The sequence below is a fragment of the Suricata suricatta genome, chromosome 9 (genome assembly GCF_006229205.1).
Source record: "Suricata suricatta isolate VVHF042 chromosome 9, meerkat_22Aug2017_6uvM2_HiC, whole genome shotgun sequence".
NCBI lineage: Eukaryota > Metazoa > Chordata > Mammalia > Carnivora > Herpestidae > Suricata > Suricata suricatta.
Genome location: NC_043708.1, coordinates 99035028 through 99051155, shown reverse-complemented (window position 1 = coordinate 99051155; position 16128 = coordinate 99035028). Strand labels below are relative to the sequence as shown.

At 45.2% G+C, this 16128-nt stretch overlaps 1 protein-coding gene across 1 annotated transcript in view; it reads left to right on the top strand.

Moving 5' to 3' along the window:
• The window catches only part of LOC115302508 (nuclear receptor ROR-alpha-like), an 8588-nt gene extending 366 nt beyond the window's left edge, over window positions 1-8222 (top strand). Inside the window, exons 2-4 of the mRNA XM_029952428.1 lie at window positions 7461-7533; window positions 7768-7842; window positions 7954-8222. Coding sequence (XP_029808288.1) covers window positions 7461-7533; window positions 7768-7798 — 104 coding nt within the window. The 3' untranslated portion in view covers window positions 7799-7842; window positions 7954-8222. The remainder of the gene's footprint in view (window positions 1-7460; window positions 7534-7767; window positions 7843-7953) is intronic.
• The last annotated feature ends 7906 nt before the right edge of the window (window positions 8223-16128 follow it).

Below are 16128 nucleotides of genomic sequence, written 5' to 3'. Positions count from 1 at the left end.
TCCGGGGCCGCGCGCGAGCCTGCAGCGGCGCCCCGAGCCCGGAGAGCCCCCTTCCCCTCCCCCCTCCGCCCCCCAGAAATGTTGCAAACTTTTGCAGCCGGTTCTCGGGTTGCAGGAGGAGAGGGGGGCGGGGGAGGCGGCGGGAGGGTTGACAGCCGGCGGGCTCACCCCCTGGCTTTGATTTTTCTGCGAAGAGGAGGAAAGATGCGTAGCCCAAATTAAATACGCTCCCCCAAAATACGGAGAACCGGAGAGTGGGGGCCCGGGAAAGAAACTTTTAAAGCGGCAGTGCCCTTTTAAGAAGGAAAAAAAAAAATCCGTTTATGGCCACCCTCCTCTGGCTTTACCTTTTCTCCTCTTGACAGTTTTGGCCCCGGCTGCCCCAGACGGGGTGTGTTTTCAGTCCCCGCAGAGCTGAGGGGGTGCGGGAGTTGTGAGCGACCTGGGAAGCCCCGAGGGTGGAGAGGGGGCGCTTCTGGATCTGGGGGCGACGTGGGCACCTTCTCTGGACCACGGCGGTGGGTTTGGGATTTGGTGGAAGGGCTGGAGGAAGGGGGTGCCGGCGCACGAGGTGTTCGCCAAGTTGTTTGGCGGGCAGTGCGAGGGGAGATCCGCAAGTTTAAGACCCCGGGTTAGCCACCCTGCGCCCAGGCTGGCGGGGGGCGTGTGCGCGGCAGCGCGCCGAGGGCGGTGGTGCTGTGGGGCGCTCCACGCGCGTTCGGAGTGAGCGTCTGCGAAAGCAAACAAGCAGAAACTGAAAGATCGAAATGCACCCAAACTTACTTCTGCCCTGGGAATCCTTCCCTCTCTGAGGTTCAAGCGTTTGTGTAAGAACCCGGGAATGGTCAGCGAGAGTTGAATGCTGGTTGGATAGTGCGAGAGATGACCCCCCCCTTCCCTGAGAGATTTTTACACTTCATTTTGGAGTATGTGCGGGGGGGGGGGCGGCGGCGGGGACTCCATTGCTCCCTCCTTGCTTTTTCCTAGTTAAAAGTCGGTTGTTGGGGAAAGCTCACTCTCTTTCTTCAAGGTGTGGGAACCCGATGTGTGTGTGGGGGTGGGTTGGGGGGGATTATTTATTTGATTGCGCCTGGAGTTTGCAAAGAACCGGAGGAAGCTACGGCTTTAATTACTGTTGTAAATAATGTATAAATCACGCCTGTCACTCCGGAGGAAGCGGGCTCGCGCGAGCAGCCGGGGGCTGGGGATCGAGAGGGTCTCCAGCCCAGGCTTGGGCAGTGGCCCAGCGCGCCCCCTCCTCTTGCCACTGGGCTTCTGCCGGTGATTGGGGAGGGCTGGGGAGAGGAAAGTGGGGGCCCGGGAGCCGCTCCCTTCCTCTCGATGTTATAGTTGGAGGTAGGAATATGGCTGATCATGTGCTGGCTGTTTTACAGTATTCCCCCCCCCTTAGCCACACCCCCTGTCCAGGCGCTTTCCCATTCACGGAATTTGAGTACAGTAAAAGCCATCAGGATGACACACACGAAAAACATTTAATTAAAGGCGATATCCGAGGAGTGAACACGCTGAACCGCCGTTTGAGCGGGAGGGGGGTGGGTGGATCAAGGGCCAAGTAAAGGGAGGGGGATCAGGGCTGGGGGCCGGGTCCTGCCGCCAGCTCGGTGAGTTTGTGTGTGGAGAGCTTTTGGCTGCAAAGAGTATATTTAGACCCTGAGACGGTGGATTTGGAATGCGAGCGGGTTATGTAACAGGGTTAATCAGAAACACTGGAGAAAATCCCCTTCATGTGTTTCTGAGTTTTTTTTTTTTAAGTGGGGGGGACATAGTATATAGGAAGCCTCACTAATTTCTGGTTTGTGCTGCCACTCCTACCCCCCCCCCCGTCTTAACCTCCCCCCTTACGTGTGTTATTAGCATCTTCAGGTGTCATTCTTGCCAGAAGGTGTTCTTGCAAGAGACCAGGGTGGCAGGCTGCAGAACTAACAAATCCGTAACTTGCTGTTCTTGCAAATTATATAACGCTGGGCATTCAGTACCACCAGCCCCCTAGGCATAGCAAAAAGGGGAGAGGGACAAAGTAGAGGTGGGATGTATCTGGCACAGCTGATCTGTTGACCTTTATCCCCTTGCTCCCTACAGGGTCACCCTCTCCCCTCACTCTTCTTTGAACCAACCCCTAGTCATCCCTCCAGAGAGATTTACTAGGGGGAGGGAGAAGAGGTAAGGCCCAAACACTCAACTCACATCCTGCACGCAGGCACTAGGTTATATAACAGTCTGAATGGAAAAAGGAAGGTCAGAGATGGAGGCATCCTTTAGCTAACACAGCAGTAGTAATAGCTTCCAGAAATTATGTGCATTTGCAGACTTTAACCTCCAGTGTAGTGTCTGCCCCTCAGGGATACCGGTCTTTTGTGTGTGTGACCTAGGGAGAAAAAGAGAGAATGTGTAAGTATGCTTGGTAGATGAGAGTGATTTGAAAATGGGAAATGTTTGGGTTTTCAGATGATGTAATGGAGTTGGCAGAATATGCAAGCCGGCTCCCAGAGTGTAAGCAGCAAGAAAATTGGAGCTGGCATCCAGTATTAATGTTGCATAAATTACAATATCGGAAAGAAATTAACCTACACACTAGGTGATTACGCCTTTTTAATACTTAAAACATAAAGGCACACAACTCAAAAGGAAAAGCAAACATATCACCTTATAATTAGCATTTTCAACCTCAAGGAGGATTGAATGGAATTCTTGGCATTGGGTGAAGTGGGAAGCTTTTGGATTTGGTAGATGCTTTCCAGAGAGGTAGCAGGGTTAGCCTCCAGCCAGCCAGTGTGTGCAGTCCACAGAAACTGTGGTCTGGATTCTCATGACATTGAGGTGACCTCAGGAGACATTATCTAGGTGACTTGAAGCTGTTGCTGAATGCCAAGCTCCTGGGAATCCCCGTGTGAATGGGCTGCATACCCTTAAGTGCCTGAGCTTCCTAAGTTGCATGTGTGACTTTGTAATCTGAAAGACAGACCTCCCCTTGTCCTTAAAACTAGCAGAGATTGTTAGCAAGTGTACTGAAACTGACCCGTCTTCTAGGTGGTATTAATGATGGCTGGTGTCAGGACCATCTTCACAGCACCATGAAAGGGAAAAAGGAAAGGCAAGAGACAACATGGGAAGTAAGAATGAAGTGGAAAAAAACCGCAGCGAATCTTTAATTTAACAAGGCTTTCAGAGACTTCAGGGAGCCATAAGCATTGTGACATAACTGTTGTTAAAAACCCTTTTCCAGAATCTCATTATTATATGCATGCCAGAAGCTTACATATTCTACTTCCCTAAAGTTCTCCTCACAGGGCCGGATGGCACGCAGTTGGTTTGGAACGCCAGTGCCGGGAGGTTGAGGGCTTTTAGGGCAGGCCGACCTAAGGGGAAAATCGAAACCAGAAGATGGGATTAACACTGAAAAGCTCAGTTGGGTTGAGATTGAACCCCCCGGAAGCTCAGTTTAGATTGACGTAAAATCAGTTAACAAGGCCTATAGTTTATTTGTAGCCCCAAGGACTTCTAGAACCGCGCAACCGAAGTGTTTTGCCTCCAGGCGCCCCTTTCTGTCTTGGCTGATTCACTTTCTGGTAGGTGCCCTTCTTTAGAGCCCTATCTAGAGATTGATTTGCAGATCAGCTTTTCTAACGTGGACCTGGCTCTCTCTCCACAGTGAACAAATGATGCCCCATAGTTTGAAAGAGCTACTGGTTGGAATAAAATCCTTGGCCAGAGGGATGGAATAATTATTTTTTTTAACTAAGTGACTTTAATTTTCTGGTAAATTGCTCATAAAAACATTTATAATTATACCCTTAAAAATGTAATGGAATAATTTTAGAAAATGCATTTGGTGATAGTTATGATAAACTTTTCTGTTGCTCCCCCCTTATTTCTTAAAAAGAATTGAATTAGTAATCCAGAAGTCAAATCCTGAGTGGCTAAAAAACTTTTGTAGCAGACTTTTTACGTTAGTCACCTTCTGGAATTTTCCAGAACCTACTAGCATGATGAGAAGCCTTGGCTATAGAAAATGTCTCCCTTTTGAAAGCTGAAATATGTGGAGCCTGCATGGAAGTCCCCTTACCATGAGACCCTTCAGCTGGTGTCTGCAAGGCAGCAAACGTGACAGCGGTATACACTGCTAATTCCACACCAGGCTCCTACGTGGGATGGAGGGAGGCGCGAGAGTGTGCATTGCTGTAGTTGCACCTCCAGGTGAGATGTTCTGAGGATTTTGGGGGGACTGCTGAAATGCTTTTGGAAGCAAACTGATCTCTGTCCCGAGCTAACCTTTGGAACGTGAGACAAACCCATGGGTTCCGATCCTGCGGACACACTCTTGTCACCTCTGACTTAAAATGCGCGTTTTTCTCTAGATTCTCCCATTTTTGCCTCCCGGAAATTGTGGTGTGATGTTGGAAGTGCAGACTGGGCTGGATGTCACTGAAAATTCTGCCTGTGTAGTATGGTGACTTCTAGCATATGGCACTTTTTCAGAGGGTGCTCTTCTTCTGTGCCCTCCTCTTCTTAGTCTACTTCGCGAGTTGTGCTTCGTAGGTTATGTGTATACCTAGGTGCCTGTGGAAGCAAAATACGTAACTACATTTCCGGTGTCTGGGGAGAAATTATGACAACTGCCTTGTGTGCAAAAGACTGTTTTCTAGAAAATCCAGCTTTTTCCATGTGATATAACGTGCTGCTCACTTGCTTTGTCCTCTGTGAGCCATTGTTCAGAGACTCTGAAGTAGACATCTTCTGTTCCCTCAAGCAGATTACTGACCAGTCATCCCAGGTTAGTGATAGATTCTTCCAGAGTGGCAAGAGTCTGCTTTGAAAGGCCTTCCATTTCCAGAGTGAACATTAACTTAAAATATGGAATACCAGAATTTGAATATGAAAACTATCTGGATATGAAGGCAGTCTCTCTCTTCTCCCTCTCTCTCTCTGTCTCATTTTCTTTCTGTCTCTCCCCCCTTCCCTCTCTCCCACCTTTGTTCTCCCTTCTATCATTTTTAAAGTAGTGTTTTGGTTTTTTTGGAGGTGGGGAAATTTCTCTGTGTGTGTGTGTGTATGAGATTCATGATGGAAAGTGTTGGTTTGGAAATGAGCTGTTCAGGTCTTCACTCATCTTACTAAACTGTATGTTAAGAGAAATAAAAGATTATTTTGAATTAGTGCTTTAAAAAAATTCTCCAGATAATCGGTGTTCACGTGTTGATTAATGTACAGTAAATCATGATTTTTCTATAAGGGTACCAAGGCATTACTAATGAATTCGTTTTTCTGGCTAACAGATTAACCAGAAATCTTTTCCGTCTTTTTCTTATTGAATATGCTTTTTAAATGTGCTGGTCCCCTTTCCTACCGTAGAAAGAACATTGGGAATGTAATTGAATCTTTCTTTCAGGTTTGAGGATCTTACAGTGCCATGGGGTCACTTGTTCTGAGGATGAATTCTGATTGTACATTATAGAATTGTGAATGGAGACCGTGCCAGAGATTGGACTAAATCTGCCCTGATCCCAGCTTGAAAATTGTTTTCTTTTTCCATTTAAGTCCTTGATATCAGTTTGTTTTGTTATTTGCCTTTTTTGTTTTCTAACTTGCAAGGACCAAAACGGAAATTAACTTCAATTCGTTGATTCTGGTTAATTGAGGTTTTTACTTTCTAGGAAAATTTCAACCTGAATCAAGAGCCCTAATGCTTTCTCTACAGTTGTAGAGGATGTAAAATCATGCTCAGATATTTAAGAAACCTGTTGTATTTACAAATAAGTTATGTAATATATTACCATAGCATTATGTAACTTCTCCCCCATGGAATAGCGGTGGATAGAAATAGCCGTGAATTTTGCCTCTTCCTTAGGTATATGAGGGGTATCTAATAAATCCTAAAAGCGAAGAAATTCTGGGTTTGCGGGAAGACTTTCAAGAATATCAGTAAGGACCATTTAAATTCCCCCAAAGGAAATTCTCCTTTAAAGTGTGGGCCTTTGTTCACCAGACCAGTATGGGAAGCCTCCCAGACGGCGTCATCAGAGGCTGACTTCCTCCGGGCCAGCCCGCCTGACTTAATGACTGTCTGCCGTTCTCTTCTGGTATCTTTGATGTCGTCATATTGCAGATCCATTTTAGGAGTCATGGTGGTCTTTTGCGACAGCTCAGTTATTATTATTTTGTTTTTGGAGTAAGCACGTCAAGGAGGTTGTCCAGAGAAGGCAGAGTAGGGGGATGGGGCATGATGAGGAGTACACGTGCCACAGCTCATGGCTCGGCTTTTGGCTCCCACTGTGACATGCTGATGTGACAAAGAATTACAGGTGACAATTCCCTTGTGTTGGTGGAAGAGCAGTTTTGTTTTGTTTGCTTTCCTGACAGATGTTTATGGCCTCCATGGACATGTCATCATCACAGACAGTCTTACCACGTTATGTGCCGTGGCACATTGACAGGGGGTTGGCCTTGTGGCCTCCTGGTGATTGTCTGGTGCACAGAACTGAGGCCCCGGTGGCCAGCTGCAGAGCCCTCCGTCGTGTCCACCACCACCAGTTGAGAGCACAGGTTTCCCCCCGCTTGAAGGTGCTGGAAGTGTTGTTTGAAGCTCAGTCAGAGGCTGGGACTGAGTAGGAACGCTCCCGGCGTGGAGGAACCTCATGATCTCCCAGCCTCACATCCTCGCTAGCAGCGTTACTGGGCATTTGGGTTTTGATAGTGAACTATCTTAAAGTTTTTTTTTTTTTTAATAATCAGAAAGTTCCTCCATCCGTGAACAGACCATAATAGACGAAACTCTTCTGGGGCACAAGGAAGGGTGCCACTTAGTACAGGATCCTCAAGCCTGTGAAAGAGGCAGCGCCTTGTTAAAAATACCTAGCTTACTTCGGGGGAGGATTTGGCTGAATACTGATGAAGTTTATGAAATATGAATGTAGTGAAGTTGCTGTACGTAAGTGGTAGGCGTGTGTGAAAGAAGTAAGAAGAAATAAAATTGTGTATAAATGACACTCTGAAACTTGATGGAATTGTATACGTGACAGGAATGGTGACGTTTGGGTCTGTGCTTAATGGGGGAAAACAAACTGGCTTAAAATCTATATGTCACCCTAGGTGTGGGACTAACAATTACAGAATATAAAATTAGTGAACTTATTTTATGAGCAAAGAATGTGCTACCGAGGATAAATTGGGGGGGGGGGAATGAGGGACCAACAATTGAATTTATAATGAGGTATGATAATCACTGTTTTAAATAATCCAGACTATTAACTACTGTGCTGCTAGGTAGAGAATTCGTTATAGCCAAACAAAAGGCATAAATCGGAATTTGAGGTTGTGTGGGAGAAATCCTCTTGATCCCCAAAGCATAAATGCATGTACGGAGAAGCAAAGCTGCACACAATGTAATTTTTTCTGTCTTATCCTGATTAATTGACAGCCAACTGTATGCCTCTTTCCTGAAGGTGACTTTACAGTCTCCAGACACAGACAGTTCTCTCCGAAGTGGAGTGAAGGAAGGAGCACCCACAAGCTAAAGTGTGTTTCACTGGGTGAAGTATTTTGGGGGCAAGAAAAGAGGGTGCAGCAGATGAATTGAGCAGTGTGCACAGGGAGGAAGAGTGTCTGTTTGGGGCCGGGGACTGGGGGCTGTGAATGAGGAGAGGAATCTCTGGAGGGAAAGGAGGCTTCTGTGCAAAAGAAAATGAAATTAGCATTGACTCTGAAATGGCTGGGAATGTGACTTTCTAATTTTAAATTATCTTTAACAAGGGCAATGAAAGAGGAAAAGTTGACACTTTGAGAAGTTATGACGAACTTGTCGAGAATGCCAATTGACAAAGGCAGGTAAGGGAATACTTGGAAAAACAGAACAAGAACAGGTCTGAAGGGCATGATGATCTGCTTCCTGGTGTGCTAAGGGAATTGCCGGGCATGTTTATTGACTCTTCCAATTAGTTTTAAAGAAACCTGAAGAAATGGACAATGACGGAGAAAAGCCGACCAGATGTGATTCTCCCCTTCCTGAAGCAGAGAGGCCTGTCTCATCCCACATGATCGATGCTGGTCCTGGGGAAGACTGACTGTAGAGAAGCGAATGGATTTCCAACATACAAATCACAGAAAAAACAAGGGTATATTTAGCAAGTCGCAAACCTCTTCAATAAACTGCGTTGCTTTTCATTTGCACTGTATGGTCATAAAGCCAGTGGATGGTGAGAAGGCCGTGGTAACGACACAGCGTGTGCTCCCAGGACCGTGTGTGTGATGGGGATGTTGTATCTGAAAGGACAGGCCATCTGGGAGGATGAACTGCCCATAACTCTCAATTGTCCAGGTAATGAAGCATTAGAGAGCAAAGGCAAATGAAATACTTTGATAATCAAGAATGATTCTTCTTGTAGTGATCTTATTAGTTGACCAATGATGACAAGTGTGAAATTGTGAGCTGTATTTTACCATTTCTGGCACTCATGGCCCATTTCTGATGAGTGCATTTATGCAGAAGTGGGAACCCGGACAATTTCCGTAGACCAGGCTGTTAACCCAGAAGATGTAAAATTTCACAGCGTGAAGGATGAAGGTTGAAGATGAGTGAGGCTCTAAAATGTCTTGAGGCCCTACAAAGAATCGGTAGAAGAATGATACTACACTGATTGGCTCTCTGGGAAGTCCTAAAGCTTGTTTTGTAATCTTGCGCTTGAGGGCGCGTGCTGGTCGTGTTCTATCAGCCCAAAGCCTGTTAGAGACAGAAGGGACCTTATGAATGATGTAGCCTAGCCTGGCCCTCCTGATTGAAACTGACACACAGGTCTAATAAGGCGCCTGAAGTTCCGTTCCTAGTAAGTAGCAAGGCTGTGACAAGAGTACAGGTCTTCTACTTCCACACCCAGTGTTCCTTCCTCTTGTGTGCTGTGCAAGGATGCTCAGAAATTCCAGGAAGGTACAAAATCAAGGTCCTGTACCCCCAGGAAACCCCCCTGAGGATATTACAGTGTGTACACAGTCATTCCAGCATGAGATCATTGATACGTATGAAAGTCAGTGCACACCATGTGGGTTGTGCAGCAATAATGGGACATTATCAGTAATTTTTTAAAAATCCCACTAGGCATTTTTGTTGTTATATAAAAATCAGCCGGTGAACTTGTGGCTGTGTCAGTAAGGCCATTTGAAAGCACAGTGAACATAGTGTCTGCGGCTTGTGCTCTGATTCAGTAGGAGGTAAAATAGAGGCTCTGGAGGGGAGCATCTTGTAGTCAGGACTTGGCTGGAGCTGGCTGGGGAGGGGGGGCTGGCTTAGCAGCTGCCCTCTTTCCTCCAGGCAGAGGATTTAAGGCTGTGCCTTTTATACAGATGCTCAAAAGCAAGTCTGCCAATGGAATACTAGATAGCCAGGAAGAATCAGGTGGTAGTAGAAAAATATCTTTTGACAGAGGAAAATGTGGGTCATTTATTAGTGAAAAGTAATAGCTTTCATAGTAGTATACACAGAAGGATATTTTCCTAAGAAGCTACTGTGTGTGTGTGTGTGTGTGTGTGTGTGTGTGTGTTAATATGGACCCACCTACACTTTGATAATGAAATGATAAAATGGTTATTTCTGGATTGGCGTGATTTTCTTTTTCTTTGTACTCTTCTTGTATTTCTGACCTTTCTGCATTACACGTGTATTACTTTTGTAACTAGAAAAAAATAAATCTTACTTATTTTTTTTCAAAAAGGATGTGTGTTGTGAAGCTGGGGGTACTTTGAAGGAACTAATTCTGAACTTAGTATGTGATTTCTGAGTGTTTTAGGATGAACGAAGTTTACTGACCCAAAGAGCAGTACCTTTGATGGTCACATTCAGCCAGGAATGTCAGGAAAACAAGGGTCATTCAGCTTGACTACGAAAAAGTGTCCGATCCTGAATTTCTTGCCCCTATAGGACAATGTCTTTTAAGTGTTTACACGGTGACCTGCAATGAGAGAAACATACTATGTTGTGAGCCAATACACACACGCACACACACACTCACACACATAGCACATGGGTACAATAAACTTTTCATGTAAAATATTTATCCTTTACCTACGATGTGCTGTTATTTTTGCTCTATTATTTACAGGCAAGATACAAATCGCAAGCCACCAAATTGGTTTCATGATCTATTTATGGACTGTCTCTTGCAGTTTTAAAAACCCTGTCCTGAGCATGAGGTAGAAGCTGCCGTTTTGTGAGCGGTGGCCTGGCAGTCGGAGGGAGGGCAGGAGGGACGGACTGTTTCCGCAGTAACTGATGTTGGACTCCAGGTGTTCCTCATTATGATTTCAGAGAGGAAGTGGGGGAGGGAAAATAATGTCAATACTTATTACTTATAATCATACAGTATCTTTATGCCACTTTTAGCACATGTTCATTAATATCCTGTTACATTTAGGTATGCATCTGCCTAAACTGGCTTAGAATGTAAATTCTGGGATCCCCTTTGCTCAGATTTGATGTCACTGTGTAAAGGCACGAGGGTGGCATTCTTTCATTCAACAACGGTTGTCTGAGCCCCTTGCTTGTGCCAGGCACTGTGCTAGGCTCTGGGGTATGTGGCAAATGGGAGAAGTCAGTTCCTTGCCTTCCGGGATTCTATGTTCTAGTAGTGACACCTCTCAGTGGACCCCATGGTTTTGAGTCACTTCTGATGGTTCTCTGCTACATGAGTCTTGGACTTGGCCTTTTTCAGCCCAGTTCCTCATTCGTGCTTTGACCCTTGCCCTCTTCTTTTTCCCAGCCCAGTCTCGCATCTTATGTTCCAATCTCTCTTGGGTTCTTGAAAGCCTGTAATCGTTTTTAGATAAGACTGTGAGGTAAGATTCACCCTCTCCCTCCTGCAGTTCTCGTGACCCCTGCCTTCAACAGCAGTAGTCAGTCATGTGGGCCTGCTCAGGCAGCAAGCATACAACTACTTCCTTTGCCAGATTCCTTTATACTGTCTTAATGGTGTTATTTCTGGGGTAGGTGTCCAGGCTCCCCAAGAAGACCAGCATCATGGCTTATTATTTTACCCCTGCACAATGCTTTGCAAAAAAAGTAAGTGCTCATTAATTGTGCAGAGAATCTCTCTCACATAGCCCTGCCAAACTGGGCACTTTTTCAGTAGATTCAGCTCTATACTTCCCAACTCTACCAGCATAGCTTCTAATTGCTTATATTTCCAGCTGGGCCTTGGGTTGGGACCCAGATGCCCTTGTTTGTCCAATTTCTGTCTCTCTTGGATCCACTAGTTCTCCCCTCAGTGGCAGGTTCAGGCCTGCCCCCGTCTTGAGCAACTCAGATGAAAGAAAGCTGGACGTGTTGGGAAACAGTGTGCATGGTTGTTACAGGCTCCCTGCTGGGAGGGAGACAGACCTGGGCCACAGGCCCGGATGTGCTGGGTGCTGGCTGTGTGACTTTAGGTAAGTGCATTGACCACACAGTCTGTTTCTTCCATTAGGTAAAAACTAGAGTTGTTTATGATGCTGCTGTCCCAAGGTGGTTGAGGGTCACCTTTGATCATGCATGCATGTCACCTGGCAGGCCAGTGATGGTGGTGATGAGGGGCCCACTTGCCCACTCTTGCCTGTCTCCTTCTCAGGCCTTAGGCTCCCTTTCCTTAGAGCATTTTCCCTGGTTCTGAGTGATTGCTCTGTGAAATAAGCAAGAGCATCTGAAGGCATCTAAACTAAAGCCTTTTCCTTTTATGGCTAGTTCCTTTTCCTGACTGGATCTGCCCCAGTCACTCAGCTCAACTACCATGGACTGGATTCTCATGAGGACCAGTCACTTAAGCTCAACCCCATCAGTCCCTTGGGCTTCTGGAGCTTACTCCCCACACCTTCCTGTGAACCAGAGGAGGGCCCTGTCTGCCCGTCCCCTGACCCCATCCGCACTATTCCTTGGGTCCTGCTGGCTGCCCCCTCCAGCCATTGAGGTTGTGGGAGCGCCCTCCTTCCCACTGTGCTCTGGAGCTGTCTCCCACCTCATTTCTCAGCAACCCATCGCCGTTCCTAGCCCGCCTTTCCCCTTTACTCACTCTCTCCTCCCTGCTAAAAATCACGTTGGAGAAGCTTGTCTGCGAGGGTTCCATTCAACTCGCTCTACATTAATGCTCCACTACGGTGACCCGCTGCTGAGTCTTTCACTTGTAATGTAATCTAATAATTTACATGCACTTTGCAAGCAATACTCTCCGACACTCACAACCTGCTTGAAATTGCTCTGCTGTTACAGTAGTTGAGCTGATGAGAGAGAGCAGTGTGAGAAACAGTAGTTATGGGGACCACAATGGTATTGAGTAAACCCGGGAAAATAATGTTAGTAGAAGGTGAGGGTGTGCTGATGGATTATAATATTGTTTCTTAGAGAATCAGTTAAATTTGCCGAGGGTCTGGTATTGATTTTGGCTTATAATTGGACTAGGATAGGTCAAAGTATAGCAGGTAGAAGCATTAGCAGGAAACAGGAAGAGAACCAAGAGTGGAAACCTGTCTTTCTGGGAGCCTGTGAAAATGTTTCGGTTTTGATACACTACATGACTTTTACAGAATTAACTGACACTCTGATTAGGTTGTTTTATTTCTTTATTCAAAGATGTTGGAAGCCAGTTCTCATAGGCAGTAAAGCTGTAGTAATGGTGCCGTTGTAAAGTGAATTACACCATCAATTAAGCATCTATTTTGTCTCTCTTGTATTGTGCTAGTGTGGATGATACACACATACGGATGTAGAGTAGCTGTTTTTAGGAGACAAACTGTAGCTGAGAAGCCCCAACCCTGCAGTATTGAACAGTTAGTGAAAATAAGCCATTGCTCAGTAAAAAGGTTTTTATAACTTTATAATATACTTCTATGTCTATATAAAGTATACATATCTTGTATATGTATTTATTTGCATGTACATACACACGTGTCCATGTACACATATATACAGGCACATGCATATGTTGTGCCTGTCAGGGAGATCAAGAAAATATAGGATGACTGGCCTAAAAATGCTTGCCTTCTGTTGGATTTTAACAAGTTGGCTAGCTTGCACAGGGAGAGGTGTTCGTTACGGCAAGCCAAGTTATTAATGGTTTCAAAGATGGTTTAAAACAAGGCTTTGTGTATTTTTTGCAACCTCTTGTTCCTTAATGATGGTGTCTGAGAACCTCTATTAACTGATATTTTTCAGGTTGGGGAAGAAGCATTAAGGCCCAGGAACTAGGGGGGCGCCTGAGTGGCTCAGTCGGTTAAGCGTCCGGCTTCGGCTCAGGTCAGATCTCATGGTTCGTGGGTTCGAGCCCTGCATCGGGCTCTGTGCTGACAGCTAGCTCAGAGCCTGGAGCCTGCTTCAGGTTCTGTGTCTCCCTCTCTCTCTGACCCTCCCCTGCTCCAGCTGTCTCTCTCTGTCTCTCAAAAAATAAATAAAAAGCATTAAAAAATTAAAAAAAAAAAAGGCCCAGGAACTAGGGTCATTTTATTCGGTCTTTGGTCTCCCAAGGAAGGACGCTGGCCAAAGAACCTCTTCCACAGCGGAAAGATAGAGGCATATTTTGATGCCTTAAGTCATAAGCCAACCCTAGAGCAGAAACAGGATCTGAGAAGGCAGAATCCAATGTGGTTTCTCCCAGTGGGACATGTAAATTAGAAAATCCGCAAATCTATTACACTTTGCCTTGGATCGAGTGACTTTAGCCCTTCACTACTAGGAGTACTGGCAATGTGGGGGGGTGTCATTTGGGATTGTGTGTGAGTTTCTGATAGGGTAGTACCTCCAGTGAGGTCCTGAAGACTTACCTGGGGCATCTCTAGCCTGGATTGCTGTGGTTTTGTGCAATAAACATCTGGAAGGGATTTTCCTGCAGTGGCCATCTAGAAGGTATTTTATTGTAGTCTCCATCTCTCCCCTCCCCTTGCTTCAGAATTTTGCGTTTGCAGCATTGTCAATACTACCACTTGGTAATCTGTAACCTCAGAAAGACCTTGTCCAGGAAGGTGAGATTATATGTAGTTTAGAATATATTTAACTTATATATATATTATTATATATATAATAATTAACTTATATTACATATATTTATATATGTATTTAACTTATATATATTATTATATATATAATAATTAACTTATATTATATATATATATATATATAATGCTTGTTCTGATGACCAAAATGCTGAAAGCAAATTTGCTTCATAAACAACTATGCGCCTGCTGCATTACGGATCAACAATGTTGATTTTAAAGTCTGAGTGTTTGAGGAGAGAGGACACAGCATCAGTGCCTGGCGTGTGGATTAAGAATATATTTAGTGGAGATATTTCATTGCAAACCTCTATGAGAAAAATATCAATATCATATTGTGCCTAATAAAATGTTATAATGAAAATTACCATGGTGTTTGACAACATCCCTTTATTAATTAGTCTTTTCCGTTATTATTTCTTGGCAAATACACTCTGGTTTTATCACTCATTAGTTATAGTTCTTACTGAATTCGTGTTTTGCTGCTTCGACGTGTTTGTCTACACATTGGTCTCGGTTCCTTGAGGGCAGTGTTGTAGACTGTTTTGAGTCTTCGGTCCCCTATCTCTGTTACGTGGACATTCAGTGAATGCCTGTAGGAAGCTAGTGACCGCGCAGTTTAGAATCAATATGTGTAAGATGAGCCATCAGAGGGAAGACTGGGATGAAGCAAAAGAAAAAAATCTAATGTTCTTCGAAAGTCTCAGATGTTTAAATGTGATGCAATATATTGCTTCTTTTCATCTATTCATCAACTATTTATTGAGCATTTTCTATGTACCAAGTTACATGTTGGCCAGTGGAGGTACAAGTTGAGTTAAAGGGAGGCGATAGGCAGGAAAGACATGGTAACTTCAAAAAATTGTGGAGAGTGCTCTGACAGAGATACTTGCAAAATATATAGCATACGGGAGAGGGAGGAAACCTTTCATGAGGAGTCAGGGAAAGCTCACTGACATAGGTAGCTTTGCCTGGCTTTGGGGAAAATGGGGAGAGATTTATCAAGGAAGCAAAAAGGCCAAGATACATGAGATCAAAGTTCATGGCAGGTTCAGGTAGGTTGAATGAGGCATGAAATAGGTTGGCAAGAACTAGGAGACGGGGCTGGACAAGGTGGGCGGGGGCCAGGTAAGCATTTTGCTATGCAAAATTTTGAGCAAGTGACAAATTTTTCATAAGATCCTTAAGCATAAGTGTGTTTGAAGCTGGGATGGAAAATTGACAATGTAGATAAGGAGCCAAGTTAGGACATCTCTGTGACAATTGTGCAGAGACATGCTGCGGGCCAGGACTCGGGTGGGGGCGGGGTGGGCTCTGAGGCAGCATTTCTCAGGAGGTGGCGTGTAAGGCTCACGAGGGAGGTAGTGTCAGGAGTCAGTACCCGAGTTGGGTGGGATTAGTGGCGGGGACAGTCTGGGGTGGGATGTGAAAGAGGACAAGGTCTGGCTTCCCGGGCTTGGTTGGAGGTCCTGGGCAAGGGTCTGATGGGCAGCTGGAAATCTGGGGCTGGCAGGGAGTGTGTTAGTCGGGGAATCAAGAAAAACAGTATTTTAACAAGGGCCTGGAGCTTAGGAAGGACAGCTGGGCTGGAGGCGTTCTGGAGCAGTGTTTTTAACAGGGGATTGGAAGGTGAAATTTTTATACCAGGACATGTGTACATGTTTACATCAAGAAAAGATAAGCCCAAGGTCCAAGTGGGTGTGGTTGAGAAAATAAAAGGGATGGATTGTTGCAGTGACAGAGAAAAGTGTCTCAGAAAACTAGCTTTAGACTTGGAAATTGTACATTGACTCAACACATTTAAAAAAACAACAACCAAGAATGTCGTTAAAGTCAGAGCAAGGTTCTGATACGCTCTGCTGCTGCAGGTTGTACTTGAGTTTTATCTGCTTTGAAGGTGGTCTCCTTCCCATCATGTCTAATTGATGACTGGAGACCAGTTGCTCCCCTCCCGTCTTTCTTTTTTTTTTTTTCAACTTTCTACACAGCTCAGCATTGATTTATCCTGTCTCTGAAGGGAATCTGCCTCACACTTGGCAGAACCTCAAGGTTGGGAGAAATGGAATGAATAGTAGCCGTGGAGAGGTCTCCACTTTGCCCTGGGAGAAAGGC